General features: G+C 43.3%; 1 protein-coding gene across 1 annotated transcript in view; it reads left to right on the forward strand.

Moving 5' to 3' along the window:
• Window positions 1-22745, forward strand: part of IGSF9B (immunoglobulin superfamily member 9B) — an 83724-nt gene that overhangs the window by 50551 nt on the left and 10428 nt on the right. Inside the window, exons 13-18 of the mRNA XM_088139029.1 lie at window positions 4395-4570; window positions 5972-6198; window positions 8424-8508; window positions 12091-12252; window positions 13778-13823; window positions 14732-16360. Of these exons, the coding sequence (XP_087995155.1) occupies window positions 4395-4570; window positions 5972-6198; window positions 8424-8508; window positions 12091-12252; window positions 13778-13823; window positions 14732-16360 (2325 nt within the window). The remainder of the gene's footprint in view (window positions 1-4394; window positions 4571-5971; window positions 6199-8423; window positions 8509-12090; window positions 12253-13777; window positions 13824-14731; window positions 16361-22745) is intronic.

A 22745-nucleotide genomic window follows, 5' to 3' on the forward strand; every position in this document is an offset into this window, starting at 1 on the left:
ATGGTTGGGTTTACATGACACGATGATTTCTAAATCTGAGTTAACAGTGCCACATTCATGTGACTTGCTGTACCCAAATGAACTATAGGGTGGCATCTCTTGATGGTTTGATTCACACAACAGCTAAGAACACAGATTTCCACCACGTGCTTAATCAAAAACCTATTTTAGCTTAGCCTGTTGTGTTGTATAATCTTCCAGTGGGCTAGTATGCTATACATCCTATATATTACGTAACCCAGCCTTCCTCAATGAAACACACTCCCAACATATCTAGAAAGCAGCAGCTTCAAAGCTGCCAGGTTTCACATGTTAATGTAGTTGTTCACTTCTACCTTCTTGTGAATTGGAAGAAATTGTTATTTAGAAGCTGTGTTCCAAGGCTACCAATCTCATTATTTGCTAAGAATCACTGGAATTTTCCAGAGTTCAGGCTGTGGTCATTGGCATATGTTCATCAGTGCGCACTATGCATTTTACCTCTAAAATATGGCAGACCAGATCTATGCTTCAGAATATTTACATCCCTCCATACAGTTAGGTCTAGCACAATCTGGAAGGCTCTAGATGCCAATATCCATTTTGGATTGAAAACTTTCCCTTCCTAATCACAACTCTACCTTGTCCAGATTCTTACTTTGTAGGGGTTTAATTTTAGAAATCACATCTCAGTAGAAAGTTGATGGTTGGCTCACACTTCACATCCCACCTGCAGCATCAAAGAGTGACATGGAAGTGTGAAAGAGCTGTCATGCCAAAAAGGTATCTGGATCACTTATGCAATATTTTTCAGTATTCCAAAATAGCTGTTCAGGTTTTACAGAAGTAGATATAGGGCATTCCAGCAGAGTTCAAGATTCCTCTCTCCAATAAAGTTCTACCTACATCTGGAGTGCTGTCAAAATAGCAATCCAATTGTAGGCCTGAAGGCATTTTGCTGGGGTTCTTTTGAAGAGGAAAAAAAAATCCAGAAACTACATAGATTATTCCCTATGGTGGGAAGTCCATTCACCTTTCTCTAAATTACACTCCTTGAGTCAGTTCACCAAACCTTTTGGTGTTGATTAATCAAATGATGTGTATGCAAACAAACCAGCTTCTGTGGAAAAGATCCCAAAGGATGGAGCATAGATTCCCCTAGATTTGGGGGCATATTAGTTTTATTATTTAGATAGTAGCAGGTGAGTCAGAAGATTTCACTAGCAATGAGAACTTAGAACTTTGCTGCTAGTTAAGTTAGACAGCAGTAGGTGAGTTAGATAAGACATTGGACTGATATTGCCATTTCAAACCCTTATTGTTGCTGCAAATCTCCTTTGGTGGAATTGGTACAAGTAGTGTGGCCAGTTTGCCTCTAAGCTGATTGACATTCTCTCAGTTGGCTGAAGTAAGGCTATGTCCATGGCCTTCTGTATTATGTTGTCGATTTTCTTCCTATCCTTCTTTCCTCTTTCTGTCTCTGTGCCCTCTCTGCACCCCATTTGACCAGGTGAAGTCTACTGGAAACTTAAATATTAGATACACAAGTATGATAACAAAGAACTGTTTTGATTTTTGGAAGGAGGGAAGGAAATTTGGATGGGGTGGATGGTCTCAGTTACAGTGGCGATGAGTGCACCATTGGGAGATTTGAAAGAACAGGTTAGGGATACATCGTCTTGGAGAAAATCTGTCTAAGTGGCTGCTAGGAGTCGAAAACGACTTGATGGCACATAAGCAATCCATTAAAAAAAATTGGGACTGTGCAATTGTGTGGAAGGACAAAATGAAGGGAAGAAGGAAGTGAGAGATGAGAGAGAGAGAGGGGGAGAAAACTCCAGCCTCATTGCTGGAAAATTAGATTTTGGGAACAAAAGTAATCACCATCTCTGTGATTAAAATGTCCATGAGAAGGGAGTGATTTAACTACCAGCCTTTCTTAAGCTTCCATGTCTGATGATGGAGGAAAACCTTCTCCAGCTTCCCGCCAACTTCCTTGGCAATTGATTTCTACTGTACTATTGAGAAATTGGGAATATCTTCATTAACTTTTTTTCCCAAGTTAATGTGTTTTGAAAATGAAGTTTGTGACTTTTTGCTTGGGCAGTCACATGATATTGTTAGATGGTAGCTCTTTCTGGTAGCAGCCTTGGTGTCTAAGCCGGGTTTGGGGCATACGAAGTTTGCTTGCTTTGAAGGTCCTAAGGGGTAAGAATCCTTTGGGGTTCTTCTGTTTTTAGAGAATTGGTTCCAGACTGACTCTCAATCTGTTCCAGACTGTCTCAGGTTCTCAGGGCCTTGAGAGGATGTTTATTTCTTGCAGAGCTTTAGTCAGGGTTGCTGAGGTTCACAGTAGCATTCCCTGAGATGAGATTGCAGCCTAGAACCCGTGTAGATCTCAACTGGTAGTGACACATGTGGAAATGTCTCCATGGTATCTAACAAAAACCTAGATGAACATTGTGGGAGCAAGGCCAACATTTGGTCCCAGAAGGCAGCTCAGGCAAGAGAAGAGAGAAGTGAGGCAAGGGAGGTCTGAAGAAATTGGTAGTGTTTTTATACCTAGTAGGTGTTCAGTTAAACAACTGAAGGTGGTGGTCAGGAAGAAGATGCTGTGTAAGCAGGGATGGGTGACCTGGAGTTAAGATTGGGAATGGTAGTATTTTACCTCCCAGATGCCTCCTTGACAAAAATGAGGCCAGAAAGATAGCCTTTCCAAGGAGATGTTATGCCAGAAACACCATATTATTCCAGCTCCTGGAAGAACTACACTTTGAAGGCTACCAGAGCTGATCCATCCTGGGGTTAATTTCAAGGATTTGAAATTAACACCATTCCCTATCTCAAAATTACACAATCTGAGATCCCTTTGTATTATACGTGGCCCTTCAAAAGCCGGAGTCCTGACCCCAGTTGTAATTTTTAATGAGGAAGAAACCAGACACTCTTACATATATATATGGAAAGGGGTTGTGATGGTTGCATCTATTTCTATTTTAATTCACTTTGTATTTAAAATAGCCTCCCCCACTTTTAACTGGAAGTGTGGGGCCCCTGGCATGCCTTAGAATGGTTCTTGAGCAGGATATGGAATTATACCCCTTTCCTCCATGCTGATGTTCAATCTTTCTCCCTGCTCAGCTTTTCTGATTCTTTTCTGGTTCTTTAAACCACTCGCACCCTTGCAGCCCTCAACAATTTCTGTTCTATAGTAGCTGTGTTAGGCCTTCTGTAGCATTTACGGTGCCAAAGAAAGTTTCCAAGTAAATGGACAATCCCCGTTCAGTTATTTCAATGTTTTATCTTCAATGGCCTTGGCTTGGACTGGAGCCAGAATGAATGAAACTGTAACTTGAACATCACCGTTGCTGAAGTGGCTTTGCAGGTGAGCATGACCAAAGGCAACATTCAGCTCAGCGGTTAATTTGGCCGCCGTGCTGAGGACATATGAGTCATCCTGGGCTCCACTTACGTGTCTGTCAGTTGAGCTGGTGTTATGCTGTGAAGAGAGTCGCCCCTAATGGATGTTTACATGTGCCCTGTCAAATAATCAGAAGTTTATGATGAGATACCAATGGGCAGCAGGAGACTGGTGTGCAGACATAAAATTTCTGGTCATTATTGCGCTGTTTGTAGCTTTCATAATTTCATTAGTCATGCCCTTTGAAAAGCAAGATCTGCGCTTGTCTTTCAGAAAACCAGCAGAACCCGGCTTCATTCTCCTACCCGTTTGCCTCCTACCAATTTGCTACAGTCGTAAATCAAGAATAAATATAGGATGTAGACCTTGTGATATCAAAACCCAGACTTACTAGATACGAGGAAGTAGAAAAGCCTCAGGCTACACCTTTGCACCCACTTGAGATTCCATTGTTTTAAAATAACCAAGTATCTAATCCAGATTTTAAAAAAAACACTTGACAGCATGTGGGCACCACATGTCTAAATGGCATCAGCCTAAAGCCAGAATAAGAGACATGATCCTGGAGGATGTTAAGGACAAGATTTCCTTTTTTGTTCTTTTCCCCTTGCTCCTTGTAATCAAGTGATACAGAATCAAGTGATGCAGAATCAAGTGATGCAGACTGAAATCAACATGCAAATGGGATGGATTATTCAGGTCACCAAATGCAGGTTTTCTCATCATGGAATTTAGATTATATTGGTGCAGTTTTTAAAAATCTGTGTGTGTGTGTGTGTGTGTGTGTGTGTGTGTGTGTTTAAATAGGATCCTGGTTACCATCGGGACCATCCCCCAAACAAGTCCATTGTTCATTAAGAAATTATCTCTGCTTTCCCTTTTTTGTCCCTTTCCACCTGCTTTCTCTTTCTTTCTGTCCTCCCCCCCCCCCCGCCCCAAATTCTTTTCCTCTGAAGAACCTGCTCCTTGGATTGTCTTTTTTCAATCTCTCTAGGATGAAGAGGGCACAGTTCGGACCTCATGATTGGCTCTCTCTTCCAGTACCGAGTGGCCCCAGTTGGTTGCTCGTGGATAACCTAGAACCAGAGACCGCCTATCAGTTCAGTGTCTTGGCCCAAAATAAGCTGGGCACAAGCTCCTTCAGTGAGGTGGTCACTGTAAATACTTTAGGTGAGCCCTGAAGATGAATGCTTCCCACCATCCTTGTTTCCTTGTACCTATTCAGCAAATTTCTAGGTAGGGTATGTGCAAAACCTACTGTTCCAGGATGAAACTTTTCAGAGTTCTGGGCATGGTCCCTAGTTTTCTAGAAATTAGCATTCCAGAATTGGAAGCTGCTCATGGTGTTCCAGACATAGCGTTATTTTGGGATGAAAGATTAATTTCTGGAAAACGTCTGGACCGCTCTCAGTATGGCTAGATGGGTATGATTCAGAAGAGAAATGGAATGTTCCATTGTTCTATTCACAGAATGGTAGGTTGTACAAAGGCTTCTGTTCTTCTTTCTGAGAAATCAGTTTCCTTTTTCCCTATTGGCAGATTTGGAATTATGATTCACATATGCAGCACAGGCCCAGCATTTGTTCATAGCACATCACAAAATAATCTAAGCAGGCCAGCTCTACCATTGGGGAGAGTGAAGCAATTGTCTTCAGCAGCAGATACTGGATAGAAAGGGACATATAGAATAGTGGTGACATGAGGAACAAAAAGCCAATATGATGCAGTGATCATGGTGCTGGATTAGTACCAGAGATGCAGGTTCAAGGCCACCTTCAGACATGGAAGTTCACAAGGTGGTTTGGGGCTATTAGCACTTCTTGGCCCAACTTGCCTCAAAGGATTGTTGTGCTAGAACAAATGGAGGGAGGTATGTCCTGTGTAGGCTGTCTTAAGCCCCTGGAGAAAAAGTGGGATGAAAATATCTCTTATTTCTTTTATTCCACTTTGAGACTTTGTCTGCCACTCTTCAAAACCACATTTTCCCAGGGCCACTTACAATAAATAAATTAAGTTAAAGAGGTCACAAAGAAGGAAGGATTGGAGAAGGATCTGAATGGAAGTGGAAAGGGAGTCAGAAATTCCAGAGAAAGATGTTTGAGAAGATGGGCAACCTTTTGGTGGCTGGGTGCCAGAGATCCCAAGAGCCACAGTGGGGGACACTGGTGTGAACTGTGGTGGGTCTATTTTTTTCTTGTTTTTGGGGAGAAGGAGAATTGGAAGAGGCTTTAGTTTTCTAAACTGTTCAAGCCTGAATTGTAGGATTGCCACTACAGTTTTACAGTGGTTCCTACCTTAAAATGCTAAAAATATGTGGTTCTGTTTGTATCAGTAGTGGCCTGACAATCTGTTGAGAAGGACCTTTGGCTCAGAAATGGTTCAGTTTTACATTCGGCCAAAGAGAGGGATCCATTTAAAAGAATGGTAGCCAACCACATTTGCAAATGTGTCCTCCAGAACTAGAAATCAATGCTATTAATACAGTCCTTTCCCACCCTGAGAATGTGTTCATGGAGTGTTTACTTTTTTCCTCCTTCTCTTTTTTGTTTTCATTAAAAACAATATCTTCAGCATTCCCTGTCACAACTCCAGAACCCCTGGTGCTGGTTACTCCACCAAGGTGCCTAACAGCTAATCGGACGCAGCAAGGAGTTCTGTTGTCATGGCTTCCTCCAGCCAATCACAGCTTTCCAATTGACCGGTATATCATGGAGTTTCGGGTTGGAGAAAGATGGGAGATTTTGGATGATGCCATTTTAGGGAGCGACAGTGATTTCTTTGCCAAGGATTTGACTCAGGTCAGTGGGAATTCTGGGAAAATGGTGAGTAACTTTTTTCTAACCTTTGGACTCTAGTCCTATCATCCCCAACAATGTTTGATGGAATAGGACAAACGTAAGCTTGATGCGATACCTCATATTCCAAGTTGCTGGGAATAAAAGCTGGGAATTTGAGGAACTATACCCCAACACAATGAGATTTCCCAACAGGCAAGTTGGGAAAAGCTGTTTTAGGGCAGTAGCTTAATTGGCCCAACTGAGAGCTTGGGAAGTTTTGGAGGTCTTCGGATCTCTCCATCAGGCTATATAGATAAAAATAGGTTTGGTGGGAAATGGGTAAACCTGCATGTTCAAAGTATAGATGTTGAAAGAAACAGGCTGTTTCATATAGGTTCTCCCTGGCAGGGCTACCCTGTCAGTGTAATACTTCGGTAGATTTGGACAAAAACAGTAACAAGATCACAAGATGATCATCATCATTAGAAAATCCAGTCTTTACTGAATGGAACCTTGATGGAAATGGGACCATTGATTCACATATAGATGTTTAGAACTGAATCACTAGAGCAGAGGATCTTGAGGCCCACAAATCCCTTGGGACTCCATGGATAGATTTCAGGGGATCCTTGAACTTGGATGGGAAAGTACAACTTTATTTTCCCCAACCTCCAACTGAAATTTTTCATTCAATAACGTTTGTAGGCAACAAAGTAATTTATGGCCTCCAGACTACAAATATTTATTAACTTCAACAAACCTCATGATCTAAAACAATTAAACTCTAAAAAGGGTATTGTCTTATCATCAATTTAATGGATTAATGAAGACACACATAAATTGCTATATTACATATTTGTTATTTTTTAATAATTTGATAACTGTTTTTGAGCATAATTGGTTTCCTTTGTAATACAATCTATACAGTATCTCTGTATTTTGTTTTATGCTTTTAAATACCTTTTTCATAAAAGGGGCTCCCCAGGTTTCACCAGACTGTTGAAAGGTTAAGAACAAAAAAGTTAAGAATCCCCATGCTAAAATAATGCTACTGTCTATGTGTGAACAAGTTATACCAGATAACTGAAAAATAAAATTGTTTCATCCAAAAGAGTTAATCTGTTTGGCTTAAATAATATTTTCTTCCACATTTTTAATTTTGATTAGTTAAGTAAAAACCAACAAGAAAAAAAAAAGCAGAAAAAAACTGGAAATACATACATACAATTACCTACAGAGCAGTGTAATCCCTAACTTATTCATGTTATTGATTTTTTTTTAAAAAAATATTATTATTGCTGTTGCATAAGCTTTACACTGAGCTAAGGACTGAAGTGAGAATTCAAAAGAAGAGATTTTACATAATGATTAACAAAAAAATTAAAAAATTAAAAAAGAAAGAAAAAACAGAAAGAAAAGAAGTGTCTATAAGAAAAACCATTCAAGCAGCCCCCTCCCACTTCCTCTTTTGTTCTGCTCCCCCCTTCTTAGTTTTAAATAATCTTGTGGGGGCATTGATACTAAGTCATCTTGTCCTACCTGGATTTGGCCCTTGCTTTTGTTGAATTCATCTGTGCTGCTTGAACATGTCCTGTTATCTTTTGTGATTATGTCAGTGATGGTACATCATGTATATTTAATGTTAGAAGCTGCCCTACGGGACTCTTTTCAAGGCAGAAGGGCAGGGTATAAATAACATGATAAGTAAATCAGAATGTGAATTAATAAGTAAACAACTGACATGAATGCATGCTTGAACGGATCCACAGGGAAAAGCGTTTACTGCAATCCTGTTCAGAAGTAAATCTATTGAGTTAGTAGGACTTGTTTTCATGTAGGAGCATAGAAGATTGCAGTTGAACTGTAGTCAGCAGCTTCATGCTACACGTGTCACCTTCCCAGAGGTCCTAGAGTTTGGACCAAGGTGAAAAAAGTAGCAGCCTATGGACTCTGCTTCTGCCTCCTTGAACCTTGAATTCTCCATTTTAGTTGTGGATTGCTTTTGGTCATGCTGTTGGGGAACTGTAGGCTCTGTAGGGCCAGCACATCCAGAGGGTGGCCAGCTGAATAAGGCTGTTCTACTTAATAAAGGTAGCTCAACTCAGTACAATTATGAGGGTTTTTTTTTTTTTTTTTGGCCCTCTCCCTCCCTCTCCCCGGGAATCATTTGTCACCTTGAATGGTGATGACATTGGTTTCCATCAGCATAATTAAGACTAATGACCCATGCATGTTTCATGTTCTAGGACACGTGGTATGAGTTCCGAATTTTGGCTGTCATGCAAGGTCTAATTAGTGAACCCAGCAATATTGCTGGAGTCTCTAGCACAGGTAAGCAATGATTTTTCTTGCCTTTTCAGGCAGGTGTTTTGCCCTCTGAATCTAATCCAGTTCTGAGATCATCTCTAGGAACAGGGACTCCTTTGCCATGATCCCCCAGATATTAAAACGATTCTTCAGTCAAGAGATGTTATCTCCTCACCTTCTTCCTAACTTGGAACACACTTTATTTTCCATCTGTTTGTTGATGGGGATAAAAGAAGAGAATTTCACTGGTGGGTTCCAGATTGACAGACAGATATCTGGTGTTTAAGTTTGACAATACGTTGCCCATCAGTTTTATTTCAGTGGTTTCATAAACACTTCATATTATATCAAAACAAGTGAAATATCACTGAACTATCACTTGTCCTGTTATAAAGTCCTATCAAGTCAAAGTCAACTCCTGGCAACTAGGTAGATTAGTTGATATAGGGTTTTTTGGCAGTGGTACAGAAGTAAATTGCCATTGTCTCCTTCCGTTTTAATTTTTTTTTTTTTAATTTTCAAATCTACCCTTCATCCTTGGGATTTCATGATGTCTAAATTCTAACCAGAGAAGTCCTAAGCAGAAAGACTGCTTAATTTTTTGAGAGCAACCAAGGTTAGCTAGGTGCTGGCAAGGAAGCAAATGTATTGAAAGATATTGCATTAATTGGAATGATGTAGCTCAGTTCGATTCAAACCAATTCCTTTTGAAAACTGGCTTGATGCAGGATATGGAAGCGTTGCTTCTCAGTTTCTCCTCCTCTGCAAAATATTCAGCCTTCTCTCTGTACAGGAAACTTGGGCACATATCCATGTTTGTGATGTGTTCCCTATGCTAGAATCTTCTGGCACGGATATTCTTCTTGGCAAGTGCGGTTGTGTAAATGAGAAGTATCAAGTCTGGCTGAAGCTGTTCTGGCTCTTCCTATCACACAAGGCCACATAGCAACTCCCCCCCCCCCAACAGTTATTATCTGAGCAATGCAAAGCCCCCTCTGAAATATTGTTCACAAGGAAGCATGCAGTTTTTGGCTATTAACCCTGTCTAAGGCTGAATATATGGGGGGAAGAAACACATGAAAAACCTTTATTCTGTGACACACTCTTGAGATGTTTGTTTACCATTTTCTTTGCCTTTTTCCCCAGGAACATGTGAATGAATGAATGAATGAATGAATGAATGAATGAATGAATGAATGAATGAATGAATGGATATATATATATTCCATTTCAGGAAATTGGAAACTAAGAAAGTTTTGTATTACCCTTGTTATAAGGATTATGTTAGTGGTCTGTATCCTTGGTTGAAATCAGAATAGAGAGTGTTTCTTTTGCTTCTGTCTTGTGATGATATATTGAATGTTGGTTGATAAATGCTGTTCCTTGTTACTTATTTGTTCACGGTACTTCAGACTCCTCTCAGTCCCAAAGGACTATGAGTGGGCTACAACATCAAAACAAAGAAGATGACTAATAATAGTCCAAACGATAATAATAAAAACATAAAACCAGTGTTAAAAACAGAAACATTCAAAATCAAAACCCAGGATAAATGCCCGCGATCTGTCAGCTGGAGTGGAGACATGGTGAAATAAAAAAGATTTAACTTGTTTGCAGAATTACAATTTGCCCATTTTTCTGACGGATGGGTATGCCCCAAACTGGAGGGTACTACAGAGAAAGCGACCCCACATGTACTATGCAGAGGGTAAACTTTCCATTGCTCCTTTCTAGGTGACTGGACTTTGTGGGCGAATTGAATACTGGCAATGTATTGTATTATTATTATTATTATTATTATTATTATTATTATTATTATTATTATTTATTGATAAGTTGTATAAGGCCACCCAACTCAAACTGTGACTCTGGGTAACACACAGCATAAAAAACAAACAATAAACCACCCCCATCCCCAACCTTGTAACATTAAACATCAATGATATACAAATACAACATTCAAAATATAAAGTGATGACCAGACAACATAACAGAACAACCAAAAAGGGGCTCTTTCTCAAGTAGCCCCCAATGTCTGGGGGAAGGGCCAGGTCTTAACCACCTTTCTAAAGGTCAGAAGAGTTGGGGCCTGTTGTATGTTGGGGGGGAAGATCATTCCCGAGAACAGGAGCAACTGCAGAAAGGCAGGCTTCCTACATCCCCTAGGATGACAAAATTGAAAAGAAGGAACCTGGAGCATGCCTGTTGGAGTCTGTAGGCCGAGCAAATGTTCTTGGGAGAGGGTGGTCTCTCAAGTAACCCAGTTTTATACCATGTATTCCCTGATATATCCTGGTGCTGTGCCATTTTAGGGCTTTAGAGGTAGCAATCAGCACTTAGAATTGGGCCTGGAAACCTACTGGTAATAGTGCACCAACTTTAAGACTGGTGGAATTCTATTTTGGTGGAATTATCCTTCCAGTAGCCTTGCCACTGCATTTTGTGTCAGCAGCAGCTTCTGGATCATCTTCCAAAGCAGCCCCACGAAGAACGTGTTGCAGTAGTCCATCAGGTGGTGAAGAAGATATGAGTTGAAGAAATGATTCTGAGAGCGCATAGGCTAAGATCCCCCCAGCCAAACTGGGAGCCAGCAGTCCTGAGGAAGGCTATGCCATTTGCTTCTGATTTCCATTGCTATGGGTCACTGTGGGCCGTGTTTTAAAATGTTCACTTTCCAAGATTCATTAGCATTTTGAAGGCTGTTCTCCACTCTTAGTAGCAGAGATATCTGCAGGGTGTGATGTTTTCCTCAAAAAAATAACAGTAGCTTCATTTTGCCCTTTTGTACATGCATGAGAAAGCGCTTGATGTACAACAGTGCAACGTTGCTCTTGTAATTTGTCCCCCTTTCACCCTCCCCTCCCGCAGATGCCCCTAGGAAGTTCTCCCCCTTTTGTTACTGTTTAAATGAAATTAACACTATGAACCCCAAAATATGAATAATAACATTTGAGAGAATGCAGCCATTGATAGGATTATTTGTATTCAGGAGCTTGTGCACAACTAGGAATATTTGCATACCAACTGAGGATCACGTTTCATGCATCTGATAAAATGGACAAACAATTCATGAAAACATTTGTCCTAAGGATATCTTTGCCTTCAAGGGTAGCATCGAACCCCTCTTCTACCTCCAGAGGAGTTTGAAGTAATGAATTTTGTCCAAAGTTATTTAACATTTTTCAACCGTTCTCACATATCCGGGTACATGGATGGTTGAAAGCCCCCCAAAGGAAATTCCTCCTCTTCTTTTGGAGAAAGTTGCAATCTCCCATTATCTCTTATGTGTAAAGAGTAAGCAAATGACCTTCACGGAAATATGCAGGAACCATTACCTAGGCAAAAGGAACGTTTTTTAAGTCCGGAGAAAAGAAACATTTGGAAGTGGCTCAGATGGACACCTCCCTAATTCACTGGAGTATAAGAAAGGGAAGGAGGTGCAGCAGAATCAAACTTGCAATATTCTGTTACTATAGCTAATGAAAGTAGCTTTAGCCTTCCTGCAGAGTTGAAAGTCTGGTCCATCTAGAGGGGCTGCTATGCCTCACTGCAGGCATTGTCCAAACCTTAATTCTAGCCACGTCTCCTATTTTCTTTTCCACCCAGACATATTTCCACAGCCAGATCTGACTGACGAAGGATTGGCGCGTCCCGTGCTGGCGGGCATCGTTGCTACCATTTGTTTCCTCGCTGCCGCCATTCTTTTCAGCACGTTGGCGGCCTGTTTTGTCAACAAGCAGCGCAAACGGAAACTCAAACGCAAAAAAGGTGAGGCCCTTCCTGCTGATTCTGCTGGTTAAGCCTCTCACTGCGAAGGTAGGCAGGCTTGCAAAAGGGGAGTAGAAGCCATCCCAGAATAAATTTTCATTTGTCTTTCAGGTAAGAGAATGTATGTTCAATCCAGATTTTAAGATGTCTGGTTTCTGATGCATCTCCTTTTCCAAAGTCCATCTAATCATAATGTTAGGCAATGCACCTCTGGCTTTTAAGGGGCTACATACAGTTGCTTGACATGTATGGGAGGTTACGTTACCCTGTGGTGCTGTGAATTGTGGTGCTGTGTGTGGTGTCGCTGTCTGGAAATTATGGGATTTGAAATCCAGCACATCTAGAAGACATCATCACTTCGGGGAAGGCTATAGCATATATTTCTCTTCAACGGGCTAGTTCTGCTGCATCATCACGATTGTTAAAAAGATCCCTGGATCTGCCGCTCCCTCATTTCTTTGAGGTATGTAATTGTCAAAACACAGGCTTCTTAGCCTAGACTGGTGAGGTCTTTGTGGACTTCCGCTGAGGAAGATCATCCAAAGAAAATCTCAAACGCCCTAGGGGTAAGCGGTGCAAAACTGAGGCTGGAATAAACCCTAATCCTCAAACTGCAGATGAGAGATAAGTCTCTTTCTGGAAAAGTCGTTTCATACTGCAGATAAGGCTCGTATTTGGTTAAACCATGCAAATAAAGAAATACTTAGAAAAAGAACGTTAATGTCAGCCCTGGTTTAGACCCACACCAGTGGACGAGGTCAAGACCGAAAAAGCTACACAGGTCTCAGCAAGGTCTCTGTAATGCTAGGCTGGGGTAAATACAGACTCTTGGAAACTCATTTAGAGTAAATGAATTAAGATGGAGTTTCTCTGAATGGTTTGAAACGCTTCCCCAATGTCTTGCTACCTGGATTACGTTGTCATTTATGAGATAATCTGCCAACTGGCTCACCTTCTGTCACTTGATTCTTTATATCTAGTCACCCTTCCGTTGCTTCCAGCCTCCCAGAAATCTCTTACGGCACTGAAATACCATTTACTTGGAAATCTGGATGCATTTATGAGTGTATGCAGCACTATTTATATTTATTTATAAATATAATATAATATAATATAATATAATATAATATAATATAATATAATATAATATAATATAATATAATATAAATATATAAAGCACTCCTCTGTAAATACTGCAAGTCAAGGGAAAAGATTCTGGCTTAGATGCCCCTGAAGTGGTTTATCTGTATGTGGGATCTGCCCCTCTGAAGGAAGGTTTGGTTTTTATGAAGAGCAAGAATTCCTCCATTGAAGTCACACGTGAGAAAAAACATATTTTCCTTAGTGTGGGAAGGAAGTAGAAAACACATTAACAGGAATCTTTCTTTGCAAAGCCAATGCTAACTTTCCACCAGTGAAAGACAGTTCCTTATTCTATCAGGGTTGAATATTTAAGGAAGATAGTTTCTCACTGATAGATCTGTAATGATCTGTTCCCCACCCTCTGCTTTTTATTGCTTTGCAGACCCACCTCTCTCTATAACCCACTGCAGGAAGAGTCTAGAGTCTCCGTAAGTATTTTGCATTGTGAGTGCAGAAACTGTAATTCATTGGATGGTTAGCCAAAAGGGGCACTGTTTACATCAACCTTCTCCAGCTTGAGGTTCTCCTAATGCCTTGAGCTCCAACATGCAGATCTTCTAGACAGTCATGCAGAATCTATAAGCTGAGGAAGGTAAAGGAAACAGAATATGATTGGCTTTAGTTGAACATTTCGGAGTCCAAACTGCAGCAAAATCAGAGGCTGTTTCTTCTGACTTTCAGGCTGGAAATGGTAAGGGTGCATGCTATTTCAGTGCTTCACCTCAAGCAACTCCTTGCACATAGAAAACGGGTGCACAGAGGAGAACAGCTGATCCTGCAGTCCTAAGAACTTGAAGAGGATGTTGATCTTAGTTAGATCTTGTTATTGTGCTAATTGTTGAAGTCCATGGTACTTTAATGAGTTTGCCTTCATTCAAAACCTGACATTCATGGTCAGAAATTGGGGAAAAATCTTCATGGTCTAGTTGTTCCTTGATTTTGTAACACTCTCAGGAGTATATTTTAACAGGTACATTATTGCCTTGAAGGAAAAGTAACCTGTGGATCTGTTGCCTTCCGTACGTGAAGCTGGGGAAAATTGCTAACATTGCCTCCCCTCAAAAAAGTATGTGTGTGAGCGGTATTGTGTTCAGGATATATACAGTTGACCTGGAAAGGCCCTCTGCAAAGTGCTGAAAACATTGTTGTCTCAGTGCTTTGAATCATTCTAAAGCCATGTGCAGTCTTGATACAACTCTTTGCTCGGAGCTGCTCTCTGAATGATTTGTACCGCTCTAAGTCATATTTTCATGTCCTGAGGTTTGTTGAGATATTTTTCAGGTGGTGCTATTCCTCTTCCAAGATCTTCCCCCTTTCTTTCATTCCTGCTCCCTAGGCTGTCTTCTGGCAAGGTGAGTCCTGAGAGCATCCGTACTCTACGGCCCCCTTCCGAGTCCTCTGATGACCAAGGTCCAGCTGGGAAGCGCATGCTCAGCCCTAGCAAGGAGAAGGAGCTGTCTCTTTACAAGAGGACCAAACGGGCTATCAGCAGCAAGAAGTACAGTGTTTCCAAAGCTGAAGCTGAAGCCGAGGCCACCACCCCCATTGAACTCATCAGCCGTGGGCCAGATGGCCGCTTTGTCATGGACCCTTCAGAGATGGAGCCCTCACTCAAGTCCCGCCGGATCGAAGGTTTCCCTTTTGTGGAGGAGACAGACATGTACCCCGAGTTCCGCCAATCTGATGAAGAAAATGATGATCTTGCAATGCCTCCCTCTGTTGTGGCCCTCAAGTCCCAGTTGACCCCTCTTTCTTCCAGCCAGGAGTCTTATCTGCAGCCACCAGCATACAGTCCCAGATTCCATCGGGGCCTGGAGGGAACAGGGGCCCTCCAAGCCACTGGCCAGGCCCGGCCCCCAGGCCCCCGGCCATTCCATCATGGCCTGTATTATGGTTACCTCAGCAGCAGCAGCCCCGGGGAGATGGACCCTCCACCTTTCTATATGCCAGAGGTGAGCCCTCTTAGCTCCGTCATGTCCTCCCCTCCTTTGCACCCAGAAGGACCTTTTGGCCACCCCACCATCCCTGAGGAGAATGGAGAGAATGCTTCCAACAGCACACTGCCCCTGACCCAGACTCCAACGGGGGGCCGGTCCCCTGAGCCATGGGGCAGGGCAGAATTTCCTTTCAGCGGCCTGGAGTCCTCGCCCATCCTCTTTCCTCACCAGCTCCATCCGTGCGAAATGTCTGAGAGCGTGCAGCCACAGGCCAGTCTTCCGAGGGGACCTCCGCCTTCCTCCCTCCAGGTTCCTGCGTCCTACCCTGGCATTCTGGCTCTGGAGGCACCAAAGAGTTGGGCTGGCAAGTCACCCAGCAGGAGCCAACCTTCCGTGATGCCTACCACCACCACCCCGAAATGGCAGGACAAACCTATGCAACCAATGGTGAGCCAAGGGCAGCTAAGACATACCAGTCAAGGCATGGGAATACCAGTGTTGCCTTACCATGGGCCGTCCGAGCCAGTCAGCCACAGCAGCACAAGCACATTTGGCCTAGACACAAGGTGGTACGACCCACAACCGAGACCTCGGCCAAGCCCTCGGCAAGCCAGGAGGGTGGAGCCCAGTTTACATCAGGTGGTGTTGCAACCGTCAAGGCTTTCACCCCTGACTCAAAGCCCCCTCAGTTCCCGCACCAGCTCCCCAGAGCTGACAGCCCGTGCCAGACCACGACCCGGCCTCATCCAGCAGGCAGAAATATCGGAGATCACCTTGCAGCCCCCGGCAGCAGTCAGCTTCTCACGCAAGTCGACGCCCTCCACCGGTTCTCCTGCCCAGAGCAGTCGGGGAGGGAGCCCCAGCTTCCGACCAACAATGGCCTTCACCTCTTTGGCCACCGGCTTTCCCCCCTCTCATTGCCCCTCCCTGCCCATGGAATCCATGGACGTCTTCGGACAGATCTCCTCGCCAAGGAGGACTGGGGAGGAAATCCATAGGCCAGAGCTGACACCGACAACCAGTTCAGGGTAAGGGTGTGCACGTACAAGTGGAATTTGCCTGCCTTCCTTTTTACCCAGCCCTTCTTTCCCTCCCACCTCACCTGCTCCCACCCCTTCCCTAAAGCTCTTCCCCAGCCACCATCAATGGAGTCCTTAGAGTTGATCTAGACACCCTGCAGCATCTTTTTTGGAGATGACCAATTCTAAAAGTCCAGTTTGCACTGTTGGGGCAAGAGCATTGCCTGTCATTGCTCAGCTCAGCAGGTTAGATTGGTGGGGTGCCATACCTTTGAGTTAGTTCTGGTTCTGCGTTGCTTGTTACCTGAAACTCCCACTTCTTTCCACCCCCCATCCTTCCATTGGAAATCCCACTCCGAGCTTGCTTCTGGCTTGGGGCTGAGGGCTGGGATGAACAGAATTAATAGCATTCCAGATCAGGAGTTTTTGGGGGAGGACGGGGTGAGGTTTTGGGAGCGCTGGGGTGAATGAACTCTAGAAATTACTGATATTTTCCTCTTCTAGTTCCTGACTGTTTACTTTCCCGGGACATTAAAGCCTACTTTTTGCCTTTTTCACATCCTTTCCCCCTTCCCAAGAGGGTTGGCTATCCTCCATGATTGAAAGAAGGCTACCCAAGCCACTTTACCCTCCTCATCTCCAAAAGGGGTGCTGCAAGCTCTGCCCCCAGCTTTGGGCCAGGCAGGCAAACAGGACTTTAGCCCCTGAACAGCTTGTCAGGAGAGGGGGAAACCTAAAAACCCAAAGTCAACCTAGAGCCCCAATCCAACCCAAACACACTGAAGTCAGCATTCTCGGATCCTGACCATGAAAGGTGATTGGAGCTGGTCTTCTCTCCAGCAGCTGGTTTTCCAGATACCAGCGTTGCACCAGGCAAAGTGTTCTTTCTTTCTGTCTCTTCCTTCTCTCCTCTGCACCTCTGTCTGATGGCAGTACTTCCCATCTTGGTTGTCTTTGTTGAAGCAGCTTTTTGTTTGATTCTTGACGTAGTGGAGTTGGACCTCCTGCTCTTCCCTTTGGATCCCCTGGGCCTTCTGGAAATGAGTGGGGCGTTGTGCCATCTGGATTGGGAGGGGGCAAGAGAAAGGGAAAGCAAGGGATGGGAGGTTGCAGAAGGTGTGGTCTGCTTGTGATGGGAACAAGCATGGGTTGCCACTGCTAAGTTTGCGGGAGTAGAAGCTGCAGTGCTGTGAGCGTAGCAGGGGAGGTTGGCTTTCATTCTCCTTGCAATGCTCCCTGTCCTGCCCTTCCATCTACACTCTCTGGTTCCTGGAAGCTCTTAATTCATTAAAGAACCCAATCAGCACAATTATGGGATGCTGCTTTCAGGAGATGCAGCCTATAGGACAAGAGAGATGTATGTGCACAAAAGGACAGAGCAGTCTCTTGGTCTTTGAAAGCAAATGAAGAAAAAACAGTGAAAGCCACCTCGTTGATTGGGAAAGATGGACCTCATCCTCATGGATCCAAGATCACGCCAAAACCCATTGTCAGGGAGAGGTCACTTTCTGATGCTGTCTGCCTCCAGATGTATGAATGTCAGGATTCTCAGCAAAGCCACCCTAGTTGAGGAGCTTCTGGAGGCTGAAGTCCAGACGTCACCACGCAAGGTGGGGAAGGCTGCTCTGATGCAAGGGTGGGGAACACATGACCTTCCAGATCTTGTTGATTTTCAGCCTCCTATTAGCCCCAGCCCCAGTGGTCAGGAACAATGGGAAATATTGTCCAGTGATATCTGGAGGGCATAGTGTTTCCCTGGGCCTTTGCTAAAAAGCATGTCTGCGCCATGAACATTATATTTGCTTTCATGTCCCTTTAGTGATCATGGCTCCCCTCAAAGAATAATGGGAATTGTAGTTAAATTTTTGGAAGCACTGAACTAGACGGGGCTGCTTTCCCTACTTCTGTGCTCATATCTGCACTGGTAGCTTCACAAGTAACATGTTAAGAGGGCCTCCCTTAGAGGTTAAAGGGTAATTCACTGCCCTTTAACGATGGCATCGGATCCTCTTTAAGGATGGGAGCCGTTTTTCTCCTGATGGAACTACAATTCCCAGGATCCTCTGGGAAGAAGAGTTGAGGACTGACCTGATGAAAACTTGCAGTGAGTGAACCAGTCCGTAGCGTTGATAGGTCCTTGGTGCTAGAACCCCGTTGCATAGAGTATAAAGCTCTCTACACTTTAGCTCTCCTTTCTTCCCCCCTTACTTTCTCCAGCAATGTTTGTTTGTTTGTTCGTTCGTCTCTTGGTTTCTTTCCCCCCTCACTTTTCCTTTGATTTTCCCCTCCCCTTTTGACTTGCTGATGTCTTGTGGAGCTTGGCTCCGTGCGGATGTTGATAACTGCTTTGTTTTTGATTAATCTCAGCTATCTGGGCAGTGTTGTCGAGACAAGCTACTCCTCAGCTCAATAGGTAAGGGTGATCAATGTCTGGAAGGATGGTGCTGGGGCTTTGGGATATGGTTGGGGAGAGGGGTACGGGAGGGGACATGAGAGGGGCTTCCCCCAATAACATTTATTTATTTATTTATTTGGTTTTTTTCTTCTTCTTCTTTTCCTTTAAAGGGGAATAAGGAATTGCAAAAACTAGGACAAACTATTGCACACACAACCTTTGTGGCTTTGGGATTTCCCCGTTCTACAGTACGTCTCTTTTCCGTTCAAGCCAATTTGCAGAGCAGGGGGGGGTCAGCGTATGAACTGTTAAGGAGTCCACCCTTAACCATTCCCATCCAAGGACAGGAGACCATACAACAGAAGAAAAAAATCCCTGACATGTTTAGAACCCCCCCCCCAAAAAACTTAACATTTACACAACTTTGTACATGCCTCATTCTCCTATACATGTGCTGTAAGCATTGTAGCTTAACATAATCAGTAATGCTTATTGTCAAATACAGTTCCACCAAAAGGGAGGGGAAGGGAAAAGGAAAATAACTCTTGTCGAGCTTGAAATATTCCTGCCCTAAAATGCTCTGCTTTATCTTTAAACAGACTTTGAAACTGTTTATTCTATCAAAATCTCACCATCAAAATGTTCTGTTTTGAAGGAACATTTCTGGTAGGGTGAGAAGAATGGAATGTTTTGGGGTGGAAATGTTTTTGCACTCCTCTATAAAATAAGACTTTCTGGGCAGAAAATCCTTACAAAAATTTACATTTTGTAAAAACTTCAATACAACCTTTACACAAGCATTTAGTAATACTCAAGAAAGCAGATCTGAAACAAGAGAAAATAGTGTCTAGTTCCAGATAAGCAGGTTTTTAATTTTTTTTTTTTTAATGGATGAGCAAAGATGGATATATTTTCAGAATGGAAGTTGCCAACTTTTGCCCTGGATTTGGAGAATGTAGGAGAAGCTTCTTCTGGTGCAGAAGTTTGCTCCTATGTCACTGTGGCCCTCTAGATGCTGCCGAATGTCAACCCTTTGCAGTCCGACTCAGAATGACCAGTGGGAAGGGATGCTTGGAGTTGTCACTTGGAAGCATTTGGATGGACAAGGATCCTCCTTCCCTGATCACAGGTGGAATTTTGCATTGTGGAATCTTTAGGATGTGCGACATCTTTAGCAACAGGGTTGACCAGGAATGTGTCTTATCCCTTTAATGCCAACGGTGCAAGCCATACATTTTGCAGACTGATTTCAAACAGATGTTGTTCCACAGAATTGGCTGACTGACATATCCAGGTTGCAAAAAAAGAAAGAAAGAAAAGAAAAAGAAAAGTGCACCCATGGTTGAATTTAATTCTTAAAAAAAACATCAGAACCACAAATTAACTGGGGCATTGTACTGCAGGAAGATGTAGGTCAAGAAATGTATCTCCCTGTTCTCCCTACCAATTTATTTTCTCTAGCAATGATGGCTCGTTTGATATTGCTAACACTTTACTTCTTGAAGGGAATAGAAACTTTAATCTGGGAGCAGTGCATTGGGACGATTAAGTGCAGGAAATGGCAACTCTCCGTGCTGTGGCTTTCACAGAGAACCCTACTTTTCTTCTTTTTAGAGCAGTGTTTCTCAACCTTGGGAACTTTAAGACGCGTGGACTTCAACTCCCAGAATTCCCCAGCCAGCCAACACTGTTTTAGAAAGTTCCAAAGTGGCCACCAAAAGCCATCCGTTCATGAAGCACTAAACATTTAGTGGGCCTCTGATGAAATCCTAAATCACCAGCCTTCCATGGCAATTGGTCAAGAGTTCTGTTTGCACAGTTCCTCTTCTGCCCTAAACAGTTGAAAGATCGCAAACAGTAAGAGCCCTGAGTATTTTGTAAGGTTGATCAATGCCTCTAAACAAGAGAGGAGGGTAGCTGGTGTCTCATTCTTTGTTCATTTTGGTTTGTTTTAAGAGGCCCCATTAAAACACACACACACACCACCCCTCACACGAAATGGTTCCTTTATGAGTTGGGTCTGTAAAGTTGTCAGTGGGTGTAGGGTTGTGATTGGTTTATAACCAGGCTAGTAAAAAATCCTTCTAGTCCTCCCTTCTCTTCCCCTTGTTTTATGCAGCTATAAATGTGAAAGAAAGAGAGTTTATGCAGTTTCTGTCAAAGCTTCAGTTCCTGTGCCAGAAAGGAGCACAAAGTCCTCTTCTGCCATGTGGGAGGCAAAGCAATTTGGACAGACTTTTGAAACATTGCCCGGCAGATTTCTGGATGTCTCTTTTTATGATTTTTTTTTTTTAAAGCCCAGTTCCCAGAATGAAGGATGTAAAAACAGGATTTTGGTTATATATCATGCAGGGTGAGCAGTAGGTAACCCCTAGATAATTTATGTCAAAGTTAGCTGATGTATCTCTCAGTAGGTCCCCCACAGTTTGCTCTGTATGTTGGCCTGCCAAGGACTGAAACAATTGGTTGACAGGCCTCCACCCTGGCTTCATTTGAGGAACCCACAAGTTAGGGGGAAATAATTCCTAAGGAGGTGCTATAGCAGATGATTTTCCCAGTGTGCCTGTAGTTTACAGAGAAGCTAAAAGGGTCCCAGGATCTCTGCCATCTTCCCATCACCTGCTACTAGAACCTCTTCATTCTGCCTTCTTCAGCCTTATACCCCAGCCATGTACCTTGCTGGACCTCTGCTCCCATAATCCCCAACCAGCACTGCCAAAAGCCACTCTGACTGAGGGTTACAGGGTCTGATTTTTAGCACGTTTGAACATCACCAGGTTTTAACCAGAGTTGCTCAGATAAGCTTGAGATGCTCTGCATATAGATACTTGTAATAAATGCATATCTTTATTAAAGTTCATATTTTATTCAGGCTTGCTAGGTATGCACACACACACACAGAGTCAGATTTTGCATCAGGGGGAGTTGCCTTTTCTCACCAGCTCACTCATTAGGTCAAGTGAACAAACCCTTGCACATGTTTCTTATTCTCTCCCATTACAGGTTGTCCTTGTTTAGCAACCACAATTGGGATTGGCAACTTGGTCATTAAGCAAAGCAGTTGCTAAGTGAAACCGTGACTGTGCTTATGATCTGACTTCAGCTCTCTTTGCCTTACAGACCTACGAAGGTTGTAAATGTGAGGACTGGCTGCAAAGTTATTTTTGCATCACTGTCGTAACTGTGAACAGTTGTTAAATGAGACAGTTGCTAAATGTGGACTACCTATATTCCAATTTTGCTCCATATCATGAACAGGACACTAACATGCTGCTCTAACGGCTGGACTCCTGTCTCTCAGTCTGAGTACCTATACCATTCATAAGGCCCAAAACTTGTTTTTTCTTAAATGGGAAAGCTACGCTTCTCAGAAAGCAGAATTTGGGGGCCAGTTCCATCTTTTTTTCTTTTTTTTGCAACCTTCCACAGAATCTGTGCTCAAGCCCAACTTGCTGCCAGCATGCACCAAGCCAGAGCAGGGCTTCTCTGCTCCACACCAATTGCATTGCAGCAGCGGGAAACCCCAAAGCCGCAAAGGAAGTTGGTGGATATCTCTCTATCTCACCCTCTGCTCTCTGTTCCTGTGTATTTGTCTCTGAACTGGGATAGCCCCTCTGATCCTAGCCTTAGAGGATCTGAGTGGGGCTGGCAAGACCTTGTATGTGCCCTGAACCATTGTCACTCCGGTGTATTTCTTTGGAGTATGAGGATCCTTGTCTGTCTGTCTCTTTTTTTGGAAGTAACCAGTTTTCCCCTTTAAAGGCTGTCTTTGTCGTCAGGCCTCTGCATGCCTTTCACACTTGCTCTGGCTTGGAGAAATTGTGAGTTCTCTTGTCTGAGTGCTTTGTTAATTCCTATTTTGGTTTGTGACTCCTCTTTCTTTATTATGTTTTGCCCTCTTTCTCTTCCTCCCTCCTCTCTCTTTTCTCACGCCATGGTGAGCCCTTCTCCTTCTCGCCTCTCCCCTCCTCTCCTCTTCCACCTCTCCTTCATCTCTCT

Source organism: Python bivittatus, unplaced genomic scaffold (assembly GCF_059951505.1).
Source record: "Python bivittatus isolate LINGU-HERP-01145 unplaced genomic scaffold, Pbiv_v1 ctg000320_np1212, whole genome shotgun sequence".
Taxonomy (NCBI): Eukaryota; Metazoa; Chordata; class Lepidosauria; order Squamata; family Pythonidae; genus Python; species Python bivittatus.